The sequence below is a fragment of the Salvia hispanica genome, chromosome 5 (genome assembly GCF_023119035.1).
Source record: "Salvia hispanica cultivar TCC Black 2014 chromosome 5, UniMelb_Shisp_WGS_1.0, whole genome shotgun sequence".
Lineage (NCBI taxonomy): Eukaryota > Viridiplantae > Streptophyta > Magnoliopsida > Lamiales > Lamiaceae > Salvia > Salvia hispanica.
In genome coordinates this window covers 18,596,210-18,616,848 of record NC_062969.1, presented here as the reverse complement: position 1 = coordinate 18,616,848, position 20,639 = coordinate 18,596,210, and the positions used below count along the sequence as shown (strand labels likewise).

The following is a 20,639-nucleotide window of genomic DNA, read 5'->3' as shown; positions in this document are numbered from 1 at the left end:
AAATTAGTGGCATGTGGGTTCTACTTTTATATAATCAGTTTTATAATAAAATGTGAGTGAGAATGAATTAATGGAATGTGAGGTCTATTACCTAAAATGGTATAAGTGAAAGGTAATAAATCTTTAGGATTTGATGAAAATGGAAATAAGTGACAAATTTTCAGAGTGACAGAGGGAGAGTGAGTAGAATTTTTGGCTCTATCCTTGAGTTAAACTTGCATTAATCTTTGCATGCCGGCTAATCTTGTTGATTTAGCTTCGATCTTTTTGGCTTCAAAATTATGTATTATCACATTGATGCTAGCTAATCACGATTAGTTTATTGGTAGAAACGTCACTTTTCTTGTTGGATGCAGTCAAATACTAGTACCATATTTGTTTAAAGGGTTTTTATCTCCGTTTTAGTAACGTGAATTGCGAGGGTCTCTTTAAATTTAAATATGGATATGCTTTTGACATAAATTCATAAAATATTAGTAATGAAAATGTGTCCTTTTTTGTAACGTGATTGACTAGTTCTAGGCTGATTAGGCCGAATCAAGCTAGATTCACCTTCAAAAAATGGTAATGTATTCATTTTAATAATAATACTAGACTACTACTATAATATTCGAGTTTTACTTACATATAACGATGTCAATGTAGCCTAAAATTCATTGATTGGTTCAATACTTAGTGTTGGCTGCAAACTCATACCACATTAGAGAGTTTAGGGAAGTTTTCGGTCTAAGAAGAGGTTTTTTGGTTGCAAATTCATACCACATGAAAGAATGGAGAGAAGTATTGGAATCGTGGTTCGGTCAATGCAATTTGATGGATCATTCAAGTGACAAAATATTTAATTTTGATAAAATTAAATAATTTATAATCGATCTACGCTCCGAGTAGATGATTGTGATATATTCACTTTCTCTAGACCGATTCCCGGTGAGTGAGAAATAATATATCAAAGAATGTCACGATATATGGAGATATATAATTAATTAATTAAATAAACAATTAATTTTGGACACGTAGATAAAACAATGTGGCAATTGAGCATACGGATAAAGCTTCGTAGAATGCATGCACATTGATCGGGTTGTCCAGATACATTTCTAGAATGAACAACTACGTGAGAGGTGTCTAGATACATCCGTCCATGTTCATACTTCATGATTGACGTTTGTAACGTCTGTAACGTTAACCGCCGACCGTTACAAATTAGCCTTAATGGCATGTTTGACTCCACATCCTCCCATGGCCTATAAATAGTGGTGCATACTCTTGCATTCTACACACCAAGACATTTCAAGACATACTTGAAATCTCTACACTTAAAGCATAAGCTCTCTCCCTCTCTTGCATTGTTCTTCCGTCGATGCTTTGCCCTCTCCTCCATCCAGTTCGCCGAAGCTCTGTTGATTGCGGTGCTACTTTATCGGAGACGTTAGCCGTTTTATATTTGGGGACGACACGCCAATCCGAGAGCACTACCGGGGCGTATCTCGTCTTGCGGAAAGAGGCCTCCTCGACTCGGTTATTTCCTTATTCCTTTACGGTTTATAGTTTCGATTTCTTCATTGTAATTTCATTTCAGTTTAATTTCTGTATTCCTTCTTTTGGGTTGTATTACGTTCGGCTATTCTTATTTTGTAATCACAGAATCCCCAACAAGAAGTTCTCGGTTAGAGGGGAGGGTTGTTGGTTGCAAACCCATACCACATGGAGATATTTTTTGCCAAATATTCATCTGTTGGATCCTAACGTTTTTCTCCGAATCTCGTGCCCCCATCATCGATTGGGTTTCCGAGGACCCACTGCTTGTTGCCTTCCCATTCCGTTTGGTCGCTTTAACGCCCATTGGACGCCTCTGGGTAGGAGGCGAAGGCAACGGATCGGTATCTTCGGTGATGTTGATGGAGTTACCACAGGTTGCTAACTATATACACAAAACGCCCCTACAGCTGGCTAAGACAGTCCTCCACCAAGGAGTAACAACGACCTCCCTACTAACGTATCACTTCTGTTTGTTCTCTGCTGTGACAACCTCAATCTCAACATCCAAAGTCCATAACCTCTCCTTGTCATCCTCAACTTTTGTGTAGAGGCATCACAAATCTTCCACGACTTCAGTTGTTTCTCTTCAGCTCAGTCGCGGCTTCATCTACATGGGATAGAGAGACAACTGATCTTTCCTAGCGTGTATGAATCCCACCACCTAGCCTAGCCTCTCAAAAGTTGTCAAAGCCAAATCCCACGTGTGCAAGTTGTCAACAATACAACTCGTACCTGTGATAGCCCTAATAGCATCGGCTATACCCACAATGTCAATTATCATGCCGGCTATAAGCTTCACTCCGATGATCACAAGACTTACGTGAAGAGACATGTCTTGGCTAGGGGTAGACATAAATACTAGAAAAAAATGGTATATCGATTGTATGGTACTGAAAAATACCGAAATTACCGAATTTTCAATATACCGTACTTTTTGGTACGGTACGATACCATACCGTAAGTTTTCGATACGGTAAGGGTACGAATTTTCTTACACCGCAAATTATAGCTTTGAGATGCAACACATTGACTAAGTAAGATAAAGGTGGAATTTAGGATACCTTCTAGAACTAGTACGGCTTGAATTGGATTTGGATTGCCTGAAGTGCTTCTTTCTTCTCTCACAATGTGTACCTTTGAGAAAAGCAAAGCGTGGAAAGAGTTAGATATGACTTCTTGCAATATAAGAAACAATAGTAAGATATGACTTTTATCTTGCAAATTCTAACAATAAATGGAAACAACCATTAAGAAAACTACCTTAAACATGCATGGCCCAACCATTTGACAAATTAAGACATCTCGAGCAAACAATGTATGTGTAGTAGAGAAGGATCTCCATCCTTCACTAAGAGCACATGTATTCACCGTGTAACTCATTCTGTACTCATCATCATTTTCATCTACCAAGACTACTATGTTATCATGATTGTGTAGATATGTAACACAATACTCTCTTGGTATGACCTGCATTTCACCGAGGATATACCTTAGTGCATGTCAACGAAGATATATTTTCCTAATTTCTTGAGAATGTAAAGAATTTAACTTACAAAGCGAAATCATTCAAATACATGAGATTTGTGTAGTAGCTTTACAAAATTAGGGAATTCCGGAGGCTGGCTTGAGCTAATACATAGTGCTCATTGCATAATGAAGTTCTGCATAATAACACTTCCATGAAGAAACATGTCTAGGCTAGGGGTGGGCATAAATACCGAAATAACATTATATCGGTTGTATCGTACTAAAAAATACAAAAAAAAATATCAAATTGTTGGAATACCGTAAATTTTTGGTACGGTATAATACCGTACTGTAAGTTTTCGATACGGTAACAATACAAATTATTTTATACCATGGTATACCAAAAATATTACCGGTATAAAGAATATTACCGATATATACGAACATTACCGGTATATATTACCGAAAATTTTAACAAATATAATGAATACTACTGAAAGTATTACCAGTATAACGAATATTATCGGTATACCTATAGTCCAAAATATGTATCGAAATCAATACGTATCGAATTAACGGTATATATGGTACATACTGAATAATATAATTTATTATTATAGATTAAAACGATAAATTTATCCATTCATAACTTATAAATCATTTATATATATTTTTCGTTATAAAGTTATACGAAACGGTATAGTATGACGGTATAGTGTACGAAGTTCGGTATACCGTCCTGGTAAGGTATACCGATGTTTGGTACGATATACTCCCTCCGTCCCATTGAAGATGACTCACTTTCCTTTTTAGTTTGTCCCAGCTAAGATGACCCATTACATAAAATGGAAACACCTTTATCTCTACTTTATTCACTCTCTCTTACTTTACTCTCTCCTCTCAACACACAAAATAAATTTGCATAAAATCGCGTGCCGCCCAAGAAAGGGTCATCTTCCTTGGGACGCAGGGAGTACCAAACTATTGATACGGTATATCATTCATACCGAAAGTTCGGTATATCGTAATATGGTATACCAAAATTTTCGATATGATAACAATATGAAAGTCTTTCATATCGATACTTCAATATGATATACGGTATAACACATCACCTCATAGCTTAATGGTATACATCTTATGATTATAATAGTAATAAATATTAAATATATCTAATTTTTAAAATATTATTTGAAATATATGCATTACATGTATACATATACATAAATTTGAATACGTTGTATTCAACATCTCAATCAAACATATCCTCTATATATATTTCTCAGATATACATGAGTCGAAAGTGATACTCATTTACGTGATATAAATGATTATATTAGTACAAGATTATTTAAGAGAAAGTGTCCATGAATTGGGGTTGCTTGTGAGTATGCAGTAGTTGACAATTCAAAATCGCGGGACCTTTGTTTTCTTTACATGTTAAGAAACGGGCATGGCCCTCCCCCAAATGGACACCATATATTTATTATAGTTTCTCATCAAATTAATTCCACCAAAATTTGCTTATTTTTATGCTCAATTTCTGCGACGATTAATGAAATTTGTACAAAGTGTATTGTACACGATTAGTATACTACTCCCTATATCCCATTAAAAATAAAATATTTTCATTTATAGGTTGTCCCATTGAAAATGAAACATTTCATAAAATAGAAATACCATCATTTCTATTTTTTCCCTTTCTTACTTTATTCTCTCTTTATTAACTCACAAAACAACACTATATAAAATCTTGTGTCGAAAAGAAAACGTTTCATATTTAATGGACGGAATGAATATTTTTTAGGAGGAATGTTTTGCGGGAACCAAGAAATTGTTTTAACATATACTCCCTCCGTCTACGAATAAGAGTCCCATTTGTTTACGGCACGAGTTTTAAGAAATGTTAAGAAAAATGGGTGGAAGAAAGTTAGTGGAAGGTCCCACTTGTATATATTAGTTTTAAATGATATGTGAGTGAAAGGAGTTAGATGGAGGTGGGACCCTAGTACCATTTATGGTAAAAGTGAACCGGGACTCCTATTCGCGGACGGAGGGAGTATATACTTCATTTATAGGGATGTAATCAAATGCAAACTCTAAATATTGTACAAACTTCAAACTATGATCTGAATCATTGGAAAATGTCAACAGATGACAAAATCATAGCAACAAAAAATGTCAACACAGTTTCAACGGTTGATGCTGTGTTGACACTATATTGACATTTTTTGTTGCTATTATTTTATTACCTGCGATCCAGATCAAAGTTTGAAGTTTGTACAATATTTAGAGTTTATATTTTATCACTACCCTATTATTGTATACACTAACTTTCACAACAAAAACGTTACTTAACTTTGGCCACACACTAAGATCCAAATTAAGGCCATGAATTACCAGGAATCTTTGCAAATAATATGCGGAAAATATGATTTTTAGCTAAAAGTTGGCTTAATAACACAACACTAGATTTGCTCAAACCCAAAAAATATAAAGAAAATATATTTTAATTAAACTTATTATCACAATAACCCAAAAGAAACTAATGGTTTTGTTGCAAAATCCACACCAAGAAGCTAAAACAAGTTGCTGGTGGTTTTTCATGTAAAGCACCCACCAATCGCAAATTTAAGCTTAAATTACTAGACTTTAATGTAAAGGTGAATGGATTAATTACTTAGCATTAGAGGAATAGGTGGAGGGATGTGCAGGTAAAGAATTAAGAATGTGATTGTGAAGTTAGGATCATAAAAATAGTGAAAAAATAGAGAAAAGTGATTTTGGCATGGGTAGCTTTTGAGAAAGTTGGATGATGTAAAGTTTGTAGAGGGGTGTGTTATTTCTTTTTTATTTTAAAAGTTTATATAGGGACGCATATCAATCATTTCAACCACGCTCCAATCATTCAAACTGGTGAACTGTCTAAAACTATGCATTAAAATGCTAATAGATTTAATATTGGTCAAAAATATATTAGTGCAGTATTTATTTTTATTAGAATCCAAATCCAAATCAAAATTTAAGTTTTGGTGGCAATAAAATAACGTATTTGTATCATTTCTATCACTCCCTCCGTCCGCCATTAAGAATCCCGGTCATTTTGTGCACTCATTTTATAAAAATGATAATAAATAGTTACAGTGGAGAAATGGTAAAGTAATAGAGAGAATAATGTTGTGAAGAGTAAAATAAGAGAAAGAATAATATAGATAAGAGTGTTCTCTATATTATTCTCTCTCTTACTTTACTTTCTCTCTACTTAAATTATTTATTATCATTTTTCCAAAAAGAGTGTTGATAATGAAACACCTCTACTATAGATGGACGAAGATTAGAATGGGATTAATATTTGCGCAGTTGAACAAAATTATAAAATGATTCTTTTTAAAACAACACTGCAACTAAAATAAAAATATATATAATCCAAAAATTCTACATTTCCTACCATCAACACAATCATCTGCATATCATGGCGTTGGCGCTCAACTTCACACAGCTTCGACATGTCATTGAAAATCATCAATTTATACATCTTACACATTTCTTGGGAGAGTTAAATTAGGATTTACTTTGGTTTAAGCCGATTTTACAGAGGCAGATTATACGGCTAACACAATTACGTTACACATTTCTCGGTAGAGTCAAATCGTGTTAAAATTCTAATATCTTGTCCCACATCGGCTTGGTAACGATCTTAGCTCACCTATATAAGTGTGAATAACTCTCCCCCTTATGAGGCCTTTTAAGGGGTGAGTAGCTCATTTCTAATATGGTATCAGAGCGGGCCCAAGCCGATGATGGATTTATCTCTCTATCTCTTCTCTTGCCTACCCACGTGATGGAAGTCCGATGTGTCATTCCGGCCCACACGTGAGGGGGCGTGTTAAAATTCTAATATCTTGTCTCACATCGGCTTGGTAATAATCCTAGCTCACCTATATAAGTGTGGATAACCCTCTCTCTTACGAGGTCTTTTAAGGGTGAGTGACCCATTTCTAATAAATCGTCAAATTTTACAGCTAACACAATCAGGGATGTCAATATAACCCAAAAATCATTGGATTGACTCAAATAGCCTGACAATTTTATAGGATTAATGTCGAATATTTATAGATAGAAAAAATCATAACCCGGATAACTTTACACCAATTACCTGCAACTCAATAGGATTCACCATAAAATAACCCGAGCTCCGTTGGATTTACCCCAAATAAGTTAATTCTTGTTATTTCACTTTAATTTAATTTTACTTTATTCTTAACTTTGAAAAAATAGTCTAATAAAGGTTTTTGAAATGTACATGAAAATATATTTTAATTCATTACTTTGAAATTGTACTTATTATTTTATTTTGTTTTTATTACTTTTGAACTTCTCCCAACTAAACTATATAAATTTTTAAAAAATGGTAATTATTCATATAGCTTTATAAGTTAAATACTAGTTCCCGATTTTAAATATAGAAATTTTTTTAGTTTTATCAATCCCGTAAAATTAGAAATTTTCTGTTTTATAAAAAAAAAAAGTTTTCTAGTGAAGTGAAACTTATTATCCACTAACAATATTTCAATCACTTTTACTTTCTATTTTCTTATTTTACCAATTATGCATTAAAACCTATATCGTTTCAAATTTTTATTTCTAAAAGACCAAGGTAGTATTAGTTTCGAGTTAGTAATAAATTAAAACTTGTATGTGCAATGATTTATTATAGATATAAATTAGTTAAAAAATAACATGTTTTGAGCCTAATTGGTCCTACGGGTTAGCCTAAAATCCGAGAGTTTAGGATTACAGTGTAAAACGAATAATTATAGCTCGAATGGATCGCACCCAAATAATCAGACAACCCGAACCCGAGCGAATTGCTTGATTGACATGCCTAAACATAACCCTACGTTGTATAGATTATATTTTTTTGGTGCATGTGTATAATAATATTTAATAATACATGCATCGTGTACAAAAATGAAACAGAGAATTTCTATATCAATTATAACTATATACACGTGTAATCAGTAATGCTGTTCTAACTCTTAAGTTTAGGTTTATCGTCAAGACAAGAACATGTTGATAGGTAGTTAAGACGACTATTCAATTATTAATAAAAATTAAACTATTTTTTAGTTCAAACTAATAATAAAGCCAAGGCCAGCTCAAATTCTATCTACCAGAACAAGTCCAATGAAATTGTATTATTAGAACTATACTTCATTAAGCTACCAAGTCACCGTCCCATACATTGCGTGATATTTCCTTTTTTAACCTCCTCATTTTTCATTCTTTTCTTCATTTATAAATATATGTAAATTAGTATTTTAAAAAAATTAATTACAAAAGTTACTACTCAATCAGTCCCCACTGATTTGGCAAGAGAGTTAATATAGCACGACAGTGGGTGAAAAAAGTTAGTGGAATGTGAATCTTACTTTTATTAACTCCTACTATTTTTTAATAAAATATAATATTAGTATGTCTTGAATATGCATTATTTGCTGCTAACCAAACGGGGGTCTCACTGTTATATTAGGATACCACATAGGGAGTAAAAGGTAAGGATGTGAATTAATTGATAATCTGCTTATTGAATAAATATAAATATATAAAATAAAATAAATAATGTTAATGTGCATTAAATGATAATCCACAAATGGAAAAGCTAATTTTTTATGGGACTGACAAAAATAAAAGTGTATATGTTTTTATGGGCGAGGGAGTATGCATTAACTTAAAATATATTACGTGCTAATCATTCCGTAATAATATAAGAACATTTTGAATATTAAATAAAGAAATAAATTATAATTTTAATTGAAGATTGTATAATTATTTCAAATCAAGCTCGAAACCATATAAAAATTTGCTATAAGTTTTTCATATCATTTCTTTTGTATTGTTATATAATAATATAATTAATAACAAAATTAATTTATACTAATAAAATAAAAATAAATATATCATAATTTTCAATATAATAAAACAGCTAAAAATACAAAATTTGATTAAAAGCTTTGTAAATATAATCACTAAATTATTTTCTCCATAAAATGAAAAATCTGAAAACGATAAAAATTAATAATCTACAAGAAAATAACATTACATTAAGTCTTAATAGAAAATATATTAAATAAAAAGCACATAGAAAAGAGTAGGGGTGGCGAAACGGGTTACCCGCGGGTACCCGCACCCGACAAGTCGGGTATCCGTACCCGATTTTAGCTAAATTGGTTGTCCCAATACCCACCCCGTGATATACCGGGATTACCCGATACCCGTGTCGGGTATCCCGTACCCGGCATTGCGGGTACCCGTACCCGACCCGAAATTTGAATAAAAAATTTGAAAACCATAATAATCGTCAATGTTCCCTAATTTACTTAATTAATATTGATGGTAAACTTTGTATAGATTAAGAATAAAAGTGAGGGGACTCTATAGCTAGTTCCAATGAGTTTTCAATTGTATGTTCGTCGGAATATAAAAATGTTTCAAAAGAACTCTTAGAAACATTTCATTTTCTTCACTCATTTTGGAAAAATAATAATATAAATACTCTTCTCTACATTATTATCTCTCTTACTTTATTTTTTCTCCATTCTAACTATTTATTTTTAATTTTTCAAAATGAATGTGTATATGGCTATTATTATTTAACTATTTATTTTTTTTCTCTAATTTAACTATTTGAAACACATCTATTAATATGGAATGGAGTGAGTATTAAAAATGATATATGGCTCTAATACTAATAATAACGGGCTTAACGGGACTAACGGGTATACCCGTACGGGTAGTGGGTATACTCGCTACCCGCAAAACTCTAAAACACACTACCCGATCCCGCCCTATTTCCCGTTATCGTCGGGTATCGGGTACCCGATACTCGGCGGGTAGCGGGTCGAGATGGAAATTACCCATTACCCGCTACCCATTTTGCCACCCCCTAGAAAAGAGGTAAAGCACAGAAAGTAAGTGTGAAAAAACAGAAGGTGTATTAGAAATTTAAAATACATTGTTTCCTTATAGATTCGTACTATAATAGATGTCATATTTAAATAATAACAAAAATTTCAAAAAATATTCTTTGATATGTTAAGTGGAGAAATAATAATATATTTATATTAATATAATAAAAAACTTTTTTCATAAAGAATATAACATCTTTTATGAATTTTTTTTTTTTTTTTAAAGTAGAACATCTAATATAGACGGACTTATCTATTCCTCCATTTAAGTTGAAAAAGTAAGAGAACAAAATTATTTAAGCATTGAATAAAATATTTAAATCATTAATATCTATAATATCTACAATATTTTTTTATGACCAGCCATGGACGCATCATAATACGCATATTCAAAATGAAGCGACGCAACTATGTTGGACTATTTGACTAAATTAAACACAATAAGGTTTCAACATTGAAACTCTCCAATAAATATTCATCGTTACTAAATAAATGCTCGATCTAGGCGTTTGAAGTGAAGGTTGTAACATATTTACATATATTTGATCAGTAATTAATACTAGCATGGTGGAAAATAAATGACTCTGATCAATTGGTACAGTGGTTTTAAGTTTAAGGTTAAAGTACAGCTGAGGCTATTTTTATCAACATAAATAAATAACTTTAAATTCTCAGCTATTTTTAACAACATAAAAATAACTTTAAATTAGTACTCACAATTTAAATTGTGATGCCCATGGACCATGCATGAACATTGAACTTAAAACAAAAAATTTACTTTTAAAATGAGACTTTTGCACCTTAGCAAGAAAGAAGTGAACCACCAAAAAAGATATTTTTGATTGATTAATACTGAATTAACATAATCTTTCAAAATACATACATTTAAAAAACCGACACATTTATTCATTATTATTACGATGATTACCGTCAGACATAAAACAATAAAATAAAATGAAACATTTTATATGTGACAGACATAAATATAATTAAATAAGAAAACCTATTAGTATGCATTATTAATATCCAATAAGTCTCCCTTCCCTACCAAAGCAAAAAAAGCATTTATAAACACTGAAAAGCAACCCTTCAACCACAACTCCAATGGAAGCCAACGCCGACTCCTTCTGGTTTCAACCCCCGCCCGCGCCCCGCCGCCGCCCCCTCCTCAATCCGGTTGCTCTCATCCTAACCATTCCAATTATAGCCCTACTCATACTCTTTTTTGTGATACCTCCATTCATCTCCCACACCAATCAAATCCTGAGGCCTAATTCGGTTAAAAAGAGCTGGGATTCGCTCAACATCTTGCTGGTTCTGTTCGCCGTTCTCTGCGGCATCTTCGCCCGACGCAACGATGACGATCGCCGAATTCCAGCTGCGGCGGCGGCTAGTGTTTCCGATCATAGGCCTAGCCAGTCTGTTCCGGAGTGGATCGATTTTCCAGACCGGAGAGAGTACAACAGCATCGGTAATGGCAACGTCGGCGGCGGCAGGTTGCGGCGGAGCAGCAGCTCTTATCCTGATCTGCGGCAGGAGTCGGTTTGGGAGATTGAAGGTGCTAACAGGAACAGGTTCATGGATGATTTTGATTTTAATTTCTACAGGTCTCCTCCGCCTCCTCCTCGTGAAGAAAACTACGAGGAGCTCCGGCAGAAGAGACAGGAGGCTGAGGCGGAGGTGGTTAGGGAAATTCATGTGGATAAATTTGAAGTTTCCGTGACTCCTCCACCTCCGCCTCCGCCTCCGCCCACTTTGAAGCGGAGGAGATCGCTCCATAGTGTGGCACGTGCGAAAATCGTGGACACGCGCACATATGAAGTGGAAGATAGGAGCCAGCCGGAAGTAAGCGTGCAGATCAGCCGGAAAAAGAGCGGTACGAAGGAATTGGCGACGGCGATAGCTTCGTTGTACAGAGGTCAGAGGAAGAGAAAGAAGAGAACCAAAAGTAGAAATATACACGAGATCGCCGCTGAGAATTCCTCTCCACAATCTGCTCCTCCACCTCCGCCACCGCCGCCGCCACCTCCACCTCCAGCAAAGGTTTTGCAAAGTCTGTTCAAAAAGAGCGGAAAAAGCAAGCGCGTACATTCAATCGCGACGCCTCCACCGCCGCCGCCGCCTCCGCCGAACTCGATTTTCAACAATATATTCAAAAGCAAGCGGTTCACACACCCATCCGCCGCTCCAGTACCTCCGCCCCCGCCCCCGCCGCCGCCTTCGTCGATTCTCAACACATTATTCAAAAGCGGAAGCTTCAGCCGCCGCCACAAAAACGTGAAAACCACCCTGCCGCCGGCACCTCCACCGCCGCCGCCGCCGCGGCCCAGCACTAGAAAGCCTCCGAAACCCAGGAGATCACATCAGTACGAGAGCGTGACGATCGCTCCAGCGTCGCCGTTGATCCCAGTGGCGCCGCCGCCGCCGCCGTTCAGAATGACGGGAATGAGATTTGAGGTCCGAGGCGACTTCGTGAAAATCCGCAGCACGCATAGCTCCCAGTGCAGCTCGCCGGAGCGAGATGACGTGTCAGTGAAATCGGAGGGTGGAGAATCTCCGTTGGTGGGTTGGGCCAGCCCGGATGTGAATGCCAAGGCGGACTCCTTCATTGCCCGATTACGAGATGAGTGGAGGCTCGAGAAGATTAATTCGGTCAGAGAGAAACGCAACTCCTGACCTCACCCACTTTACTATTCTCACTTTTACTATGCTTACATATGTAAAGATATTGAATTGGATTGGTAGATTTATATTTACAGTGGCTCCATTTTGGGTTTTTTTTGTTTTCAAATTGGAGTTGTGTAGAGGATAAAATGTGATATTGTGGTCTGCTATACAAAGTGAGTTGTGTAATGTAATCTAAAAGTTTGATTTTGGATTTTTCACGACAAATTACTGTGCATGCCTGCCACTAATTGTGTTACTTTGATTAATTTCTCCTCTCTTAGGCATTCAGAATCCTATGTCTATTTCATTCCAGGGATATAGATTATGGCATATGCTAACCAACTCATTTATCTTGTGTTGGATCCTCCACACTTTTCTGCAAATTTTGATTCATTATACCGTCTTTCAAATCTAAAATAATTGGTGGCGGAGCTATGGTGATCCTAAACCACTATAGGCTATGGCCTTTACCTTCAAAATTTCTGCTCCCTCCGTCCCCCATAATTTTTTCACCATTTGATCCAGCACGGGTTTTAAGAAATATAATCGAAAGTGAGTTGAAAAAGTTAGTTGCATGTGGGTCCTACTTTTATATATTAGTTTTATAATAAAATGTGAGTGAGAATTATTTAGTAGAATATGAGATCCACCACCAAAAATAGTAAAAGTGAAAGGTGACAAATTTTTAGGGACGGACGAAAATGGAAATAAGTGACAAATTTTCAGGGACGGAGGGAGTACATTTTTTAAAGTCCTTCTGTCCGCGAATAGGAGTCTCATTTTTTTCATTTTAGTCTATCCGTGAATAAGAATTCTAGTTCATTTTTACTATAAATGGAAATAGTGTCACAAATCCACTAACTCATTCTACTCACATTTTATTTAAAATTAATATATACAAATGAAACTTACATTCCAATAATTTTTTTTCACTAACTTTTCTACCGGCCGCCAAGAAATGAGACTACTAATGGCAGACAAAGAAAATACTAATCCCTCCGTCCTAAGATAAGCGACTCGCTTATTTTTCGCACTCGTTTTGAAAAAATAATATAAAATAGTTGAAGTGGAGCAAAAGTAAAGTAAGAGTAAAAATCATGTAGAAATTATTTTTACCTTTATACACTATTTAAAAAAATCAACTTTAGCTTTTTTATCTGTTTTTTTTTTTAAACAAAATTAGTAGTAGTATTTTGAGTGCATCAATACATATTCCAAGTTTGGAAATGGTATTAAGATAGGTCTGAAAGTAAAATTGTAATAAATCATTCCGTCTCAATTTTTATAATATAGCTTCTCCAACTCAACAAGTTGCACATATAAAACCAATAACCCTCCAGAGAAATTAAGTGAGCACTAATATTATTATAAAGAAGTTTATTATCGTGTAATTACTAATATTATATGGTCCATGTATATGTACAGCTTTTAATTTGGTTGATTTTGTTACTAATTTATTGCGTGTAGCTTAAATGCAGGAGAAAAAGGAGCTTAAATATGATAGGTAGACAGAGAGGCTTAACAAGGAAACAACAACAACTACATCGTGAGGTGGATTTTAAAACCACCAAAAATAGCTCATAATATGTTGGCGCCATCAACCTTTTTAATTTATAAAGTCTACTGTATTTTTTTGGGGTTGGTTTGGTCATTGGTGGGCCTATTCCTTTTGCTTTTCCATGGGAATTCGAAAATTATGTTAAACTCAATCTTATCTAATTTAGCAAAAGAAAACAATCAAATGATTAATGTACTTTAAATAACATAAAAAGTTTATCTAATATTAAAAAGAACAATATCAAGTGGTATCAATATATTCACGTATTTAAAATAGCATTAAAAGTTTAAACATGATAAACAAATTGTATAATTTCAATCAAATGAACAAAACCTTATTATAAGCCTAGTCTAGTCCGTGTATAATGTGTTGTTCCATGTAACCACTTGAACAATAATTGGAAGTGATAATATCCTATAACTTCACTAAATTTGCATTTGCCTTTGTTTTATGTTCAATTTCCCACTTGTTCCTTTAGAAATATATTTAAAAGTTTTGGCACATTTCAATGATCAAAATTTTAAAAAATGTTGATTAGTTTGGAGAGTGGTTTATCCAAGGAAAGTCGATTGCAACTTCCTCTACCGGAAGGCCCAAATAAATTCACATTGTTTAGATTTTTCAAGCGTTGCCATATTTTGAATTTGAAATAAGGATTTAGGGGCTTTTGATCTTAATCCATGTAACTCATTAAAAAATATAAAAATAAAGTGTGGACTATAAAAACAGATAATAAACAATTGAGTTTGCATATTTATGATTTTCCATAAATTTTATTATTAAAACTTTTAAATCTTGCCCCCACATTTGACTTGGTGATGATCTAACTTGTCTATATAAATATGGATAATTATTCCCCTTATAAAGTCTTTTAAGGGATGAGTGACTCATTTCTAATATTTATCATGGATGATCACATTTAAGGGATCTTTTGTCACATTTTTACTAAATTTCAAAATTTTGCCTCAAATGCAGTTTTTCTATTGCATTTATATACTAATATGCACTATTTAGAGTATACTTGCAATGATATTGTATCATTTATCGTGTTTCTTTTTTTTATTTTGATTTCGATTAAATGAAGAAGAATAGAGAGTAATAAAGTTGTAGTAGAAAATATTAATGGAAACCTAAACTACGTAAATATATCTTGTAAATTTAATATTTCATGTTAGAGTGTCCACAATAGAGGCGGAACAGCCACGCCATAGCCACAAAAACACTTCCGCCCAATTAGCACAGTCCCATAAAATTCTTCCGCCACGTCATTACAAAATAAATTAAGAAAATTAAAAAAAAATACTCCATCCGTCCCAGAAAATTTGTCACTTATTCCATTTTCGTCCGTCCCTAAAAATTTGTCACCTTTCAATTTTTCCATTTTTGGTAGTGGACCTCATATTATACCAACTCATTCTCACTCACATTTTATTATAAAACTAATATACCATATAAGTAGGACTCACATACCACTAACTTTTTCAACTCATTTTCTACTACATTTCTTAAAACTCGTGTCGGGTCAAATGGTGACAAATTATGGGGGACGGAGGGAGTAAAAACGTTTTTGACCACCGGCGGCGGTCGCGGAGGCTCACAATAGGCTGCCGCGCGACCGCTGCTCCGCCCTGTCCTCGCCACATAGCCGCCGCTCTCTCCCCCGCCGTGGCTGTCTCCTGTCCAGCAATAGCCGCCGCGGCTGCTCCGCACCACGCAGCGGCGGCGTTATCGTACAATTGACAAAAATGTGTGATGTAGATCAAATTGTTGTCTTATTATATGCTGTTTTCATACACTTTCGAGGTAAAGTTTAGACTCAAAACTGTATGTTAGGGAGAATTTGAATATTGAACAAAACGGATAATCTGAAAGTCGTATCACTTTCAGATCAAATCAATTTCGGTGGTTCTACCAAAATATTTGATCGGATAAAATTCAGAGAAATCAGAGCTTCTGTATGTTAATGTTTTCGAAGAGTGTTTTGAACCAGAAGAATCGATCAGATTTTGAAGAAGACGAACCAGTGCATCTGCTGATGAAACAGTGCATCTGTTGGGAAAATAACCGAAAATAACCAATTTTCAAAAAGTTTCCGAAATTGCAGATTAGTTTTTTGACTTTCAGAAATTACATTTTCGGATGAATTTCTTATACAGCAACTTCGTTGGAAATAAAAAATTTCCAGCCAGGGGCTCTGCCCCTTGGACCCCGCTACCCGGGGGCGCTGCCCCCGGACCCCCGTTCATCTAACATCATAATGAATTCAAATAAACGTGCACTCCGCACCTCCAGACTTATATGATGTTCATTACGACAATACTGATCAATCAAGTTAATCCAATTACACTAAAATATCCAACACTGTATGCAGTAATATTTTCCTCTATTTTGTATTACCATGAGAAATAGACCACTTGAATCAAACTTTGATTCTTTGGACTAAGAAGGTTTCCTGTTTTGGCAGGGAGGCTTCATTGTAGATATGGGTGTCCATTTCATTTTTGGCTTAAGGATGGTGAGTTAACATGCGTTAAGTTTATCCTTCTTTTCTTTTCAAACTTGATTATACTCTATCTTTTCTTTATTATCAGAAATTATAAATTTAGTATAAGTATTCTAATGTTCAGTCTTTCTGGCTAAAAGAAAAATAGTAGTAATAAACTAACTGCATAAAAATGTAAGATTGTCTGCTGAAGAGAAAGCAACTTCCGAGTTGCCACTGGAGCTTAACAAGCCTATGCTTTTTCATGTAAAAAACATATTAATCTTGTAAAATATCCCATGCTCTAAAATTACAATATCGTAAAAAAAGTTGATCCACACCTTTGACTATCAATAGCTGCTATGTTGTACTACGTGTTCTATTGACACCAGTTTATCTGCTTTTTGGCTACGATAATCTCTTGCAAATCAAAAGCTTGTTGGATGTGAGGTAACTTCAGTTTCAGCCGTAACATCTCATGTTGATTCAACTCTGCCTGGTCCAGATCACGTCTCTTCAACGATGTAAGATTTTAATGCTGTGCACTGCATTCATCTACAATTTTTTTTAGTTTTGTCGTATTTAGTATTTTCACTTTGATAATGTTTATTATTCCGTTGTCCATGTAGTCAACTGGAGAATGGTAGTTCTGGAGTTTTTGTGATGGCAATTTCATCTAGATCTCCAAAGGTATAGAGTACAGACCCTCTGTGTCCTGAGAAGTTCTCTATTGTGATATTAATAGTTTGAGGGTTAAACACTCTCCACAATCTGGCTCAGGTGATATGGCGAATTGTGAACATTACAAGTTGAGCGAGGTAGCAAAGATGGGAAGCATGGATACACGGTAAATAAACTATCTAGTCCTTTCTGGCTTAATAGACTTCTTTAAGTCGAGCTATTTTTAGATAACAACTAGATTTTAGAGAATTAGTGTATCGTATTCTTGTCTTTAACTATTACTGTTATAGTATAAAGAAAAAATAGAATCAGAATGTAATCAGAATGCATCGATACTCGTACTACCTACTACAACCAGCCTAATTAGGATAGGAAACTTAAGAAAGAGTGTCTTATCATCTAATCTTTCTCAATTTTCATCGTCAAAACAATGCAAACTATTCTTCTTAAGTACTTACCAATAATCATATCTCGGAAATTCTGCAAACTTATATTTTATGGATCTTGATATCATCATAGGTTCTCATTTATACGGCTGATGAGCAAGTAAAAAGCTGGTTTTACCCATTCAGTGGCGTGACTGAGGAGCTGAAAACATTTTTTTCAGATATTTCACTGGCAAATCTAAAGATCCTTCATATATGGTACTAGCTACTGTTCATTTTTCTTGCTCTTGTTTACATCTTCAGATTGTGTAATTTGTGTTAGAATAGAAGTGTATTAGATGTAATGAATACGTTTCCGATGGCTTGGTACAAATCCTTATGTTCTCTTCCTTGAAAACTCCTTTCTTTGGTGATATATAACCAATTTCAAGATGCCTCTTCAACTGGGTTCTGATGTATCATAATTCTTTTGATTTATTTGCAGAAGGATGGCAACTACCAAGTGGAGCCTCGCCTTTCTTATCTTGAAGGCGCTCGAGATGTTGCTGTTTTGGATGCAATGCTTGAGTCCGGGAAGAAGCAAGGGGTGCCTGTTCAAGTAAATAGGTTTTAGGTTACTACTGTATTTGTATCAGAAGACTGTTTATCCGCACACTACTCATGGAAACTTTGCATGGACAAATTATTTGTTCACATAATAAAAACCATTGAATATTTAAGCAAATTATTTTCTGCAATCACTACTGTAATGAGAGAAAGGGGACAGTTTTAGGTTAATAATTGCTGTGAATTCAATAAGAACATATATCAAAATTTCACGTTATAATCTATTAGTAATAAAAAAGAATTTGAATTAATTGATTTTGTATTGTTGCCACCAGTTTACGTACAATTGCACCAAAATGATGGAAATATATTTTCTCTAATTAATATGCAATCAATTGTAGTAAATTCTAAATGGATGTATACATTTATTATTTTCTTGTGAATTACATTTATATATATATATATGAAACTGTCGTTGTTAAAGATTCAAATTCATTAATAAATCACAATTTTAATTATCACCAAGATGAATTCACACAACACAAGCAAAACTAAGCAATTAATTCAACATAGAGACAGCACAAACAATAACAAATTTGAAACTGATAAACAATAACGAATTTGAAAATGATACATTTAATTCTGTAAAAATATGAATTAATCGTTTTGCATTTAAAATTGAAAAATAAATCATTTAAACTCTATATATATTACTCCATTTTTTTCGAGAAAAACGGTTTTTTTTGCTTGAGTTTTAATATGACCCACTTGGTAAAAACAAACGAAGGAAGTTAGGATTCAGCTAAAATATAAATACGTGGAAAATAATACTGTACATTATTTTTGTAAAATGGAAAAATGACTCTGACCGTGAGACTAAAAAATAAAGTAAATTTACATCACACAAAAAAAAACCTAAAGGATGTATAATTACCACTTCTTCTAATGAGATTTAAGATATTGTTTATCAAAAGCTATGATTTAGGATTGCACTGGTGAGACACATCCTTGTCGAGCTTCATTTCATTGCAATATAGTGACCCTATACAATAAAAACTCAAACCTTGAAACCTAAATCCTATACCCTTAACTTTAAAATATACTAATCATGACCAACAAATGAGCCAAATATCAATAAAATTCTACCTCCGTCCCAGTTCAATTTTACTTTGTTGATCACTTATTCTATTTTGGGGATTTTAGATCCGTAACATTTGTAATTGTGTGCAATAATAGGAACATAAATAAACAAAAATAATAATAAATCAATATATAAAATGATAAATTTGCACCAAGAATCACATTATTGTCGATATTCATCATCCTCAATATTTATTTTTTCATCCCACTATTCCCGTCAATATACAACGATTACCAACCCATTCCGACTCGCGACACAACAACGAAGTAGCCGAAGCTATAGCTCCCAATAAACACACGGACAACGCCGATTGTCCTACCTAAAGTCCATCTTCACCACCATCTGATAAATTTGAAAAAACCTTGAAACCTAAATCCTTAACCTTTTAATTTTAAAATATACTAATCATGACCGACAAATGAGCCAAATATCAATAAAATTCTCCCTCCGTCCCAGTTCAGTTTTACTTTGTTGATCACTTGTTTTATTTTGGGGGTTTTAGATCTGTAACATTTGTAATTGTGTGCAATAATAGGAACATAAATATACAAAAATAATAATAAATCAACATAAATAAAATAAAATTACTATCGATATTCATCATCCTCAATATTTATTTTTTTCATCCCACTATTCCCGTCAATATACAACGATTACCAACCCATTCTGACTTGCGACACAACAACGAAGTAGCCGAACCTATAGCTCCCAATAAACACACGGACAATGCCGATTGTCTTACCTTTAGTCCATCTTCACCATCTGATAAATTAGAAAAACAAAGTCAAGAGTTTAATATCAAAAATAAAGAACAATTCTCAATCACAAAACAACTAATCACAAAACAATTGAAAGCGAATTGAGGATACAAACCTGTTGTATCAATAATGGCAACCCAACAAGAAATAAGGAAACTAAGATAAACAAAGAAGGAAATAACATTGGATAGGGTGAAAATTGAGATACATAGTCATTGATGAAGCAAGCTAAGACACTTACAACATAACTAACATGCATCCATGGCTAGATCTTCAAGGGAAACCACAAACCTTGAAGCATACCTCTACTTGATCCATACTTCACTAAGTATTGATGAACCAAGCAACCTAAATCTAGGAATTGGATAGGAAACCCTCTTCAAGAGAAACAAATCTCTCAAGTATATAATTCAGCAAAAACCTAAAGAAAAGAAATGACATCAAGA

At 34.2% G+C, this 20,639-nt stretch overlaps 1 protein-coding gene across 1 annotated transcript; it reads left to right on the top strand.

The window, feature by feature from the left end:
- Positions 1-11,078: 11,078 nt before the first annotated feature.
- On the top strand, positions 11,079-18,361 carry LOC125189555 (histone-lysine N-methyltransferase SETD1A-like). Its single transcript, XM_048086822.1, has 5 exons — positions 11,079-12,626; positions 16,664-16,714; positions 17,117-17,205; positions 17,311-17,371; positions 18,233-18,361. The coding sequence occupies exons 1-5, from the start codon at positions 11,079-11,081 to the stop codon at positions 18,359-18,361; spliced, it is 1,878 nt and encodes a 625-aa protein (XP_047942779.1).
- Positions 18,362-20,639: the final 2,278 nt, after the last annotated feature.

Coding starts and splice junctions, on each gene's coding strand:
- LOC125189555 (XM_048086822.1), top strand. CDS start 11,079: ATGGAAGCCAACGCCGACTCCTTCTGGTTTCAACCCCCGCCCGCGCCC. Junction 12,627..16,663: donor GGCTCGAGAAGATTAATTCG/GTCAGAGAGAAA, acceptor CTGTTTTGGCAG/GGAGGCTTCATTGTAGATAT. Junction 17,206..17,310: donor GATCACGTCTCTTCAACGAT/GTAAGATTTTAA, acceptor TTGTCCATGTAG/TCAACTGGAGAATGGTAGTT.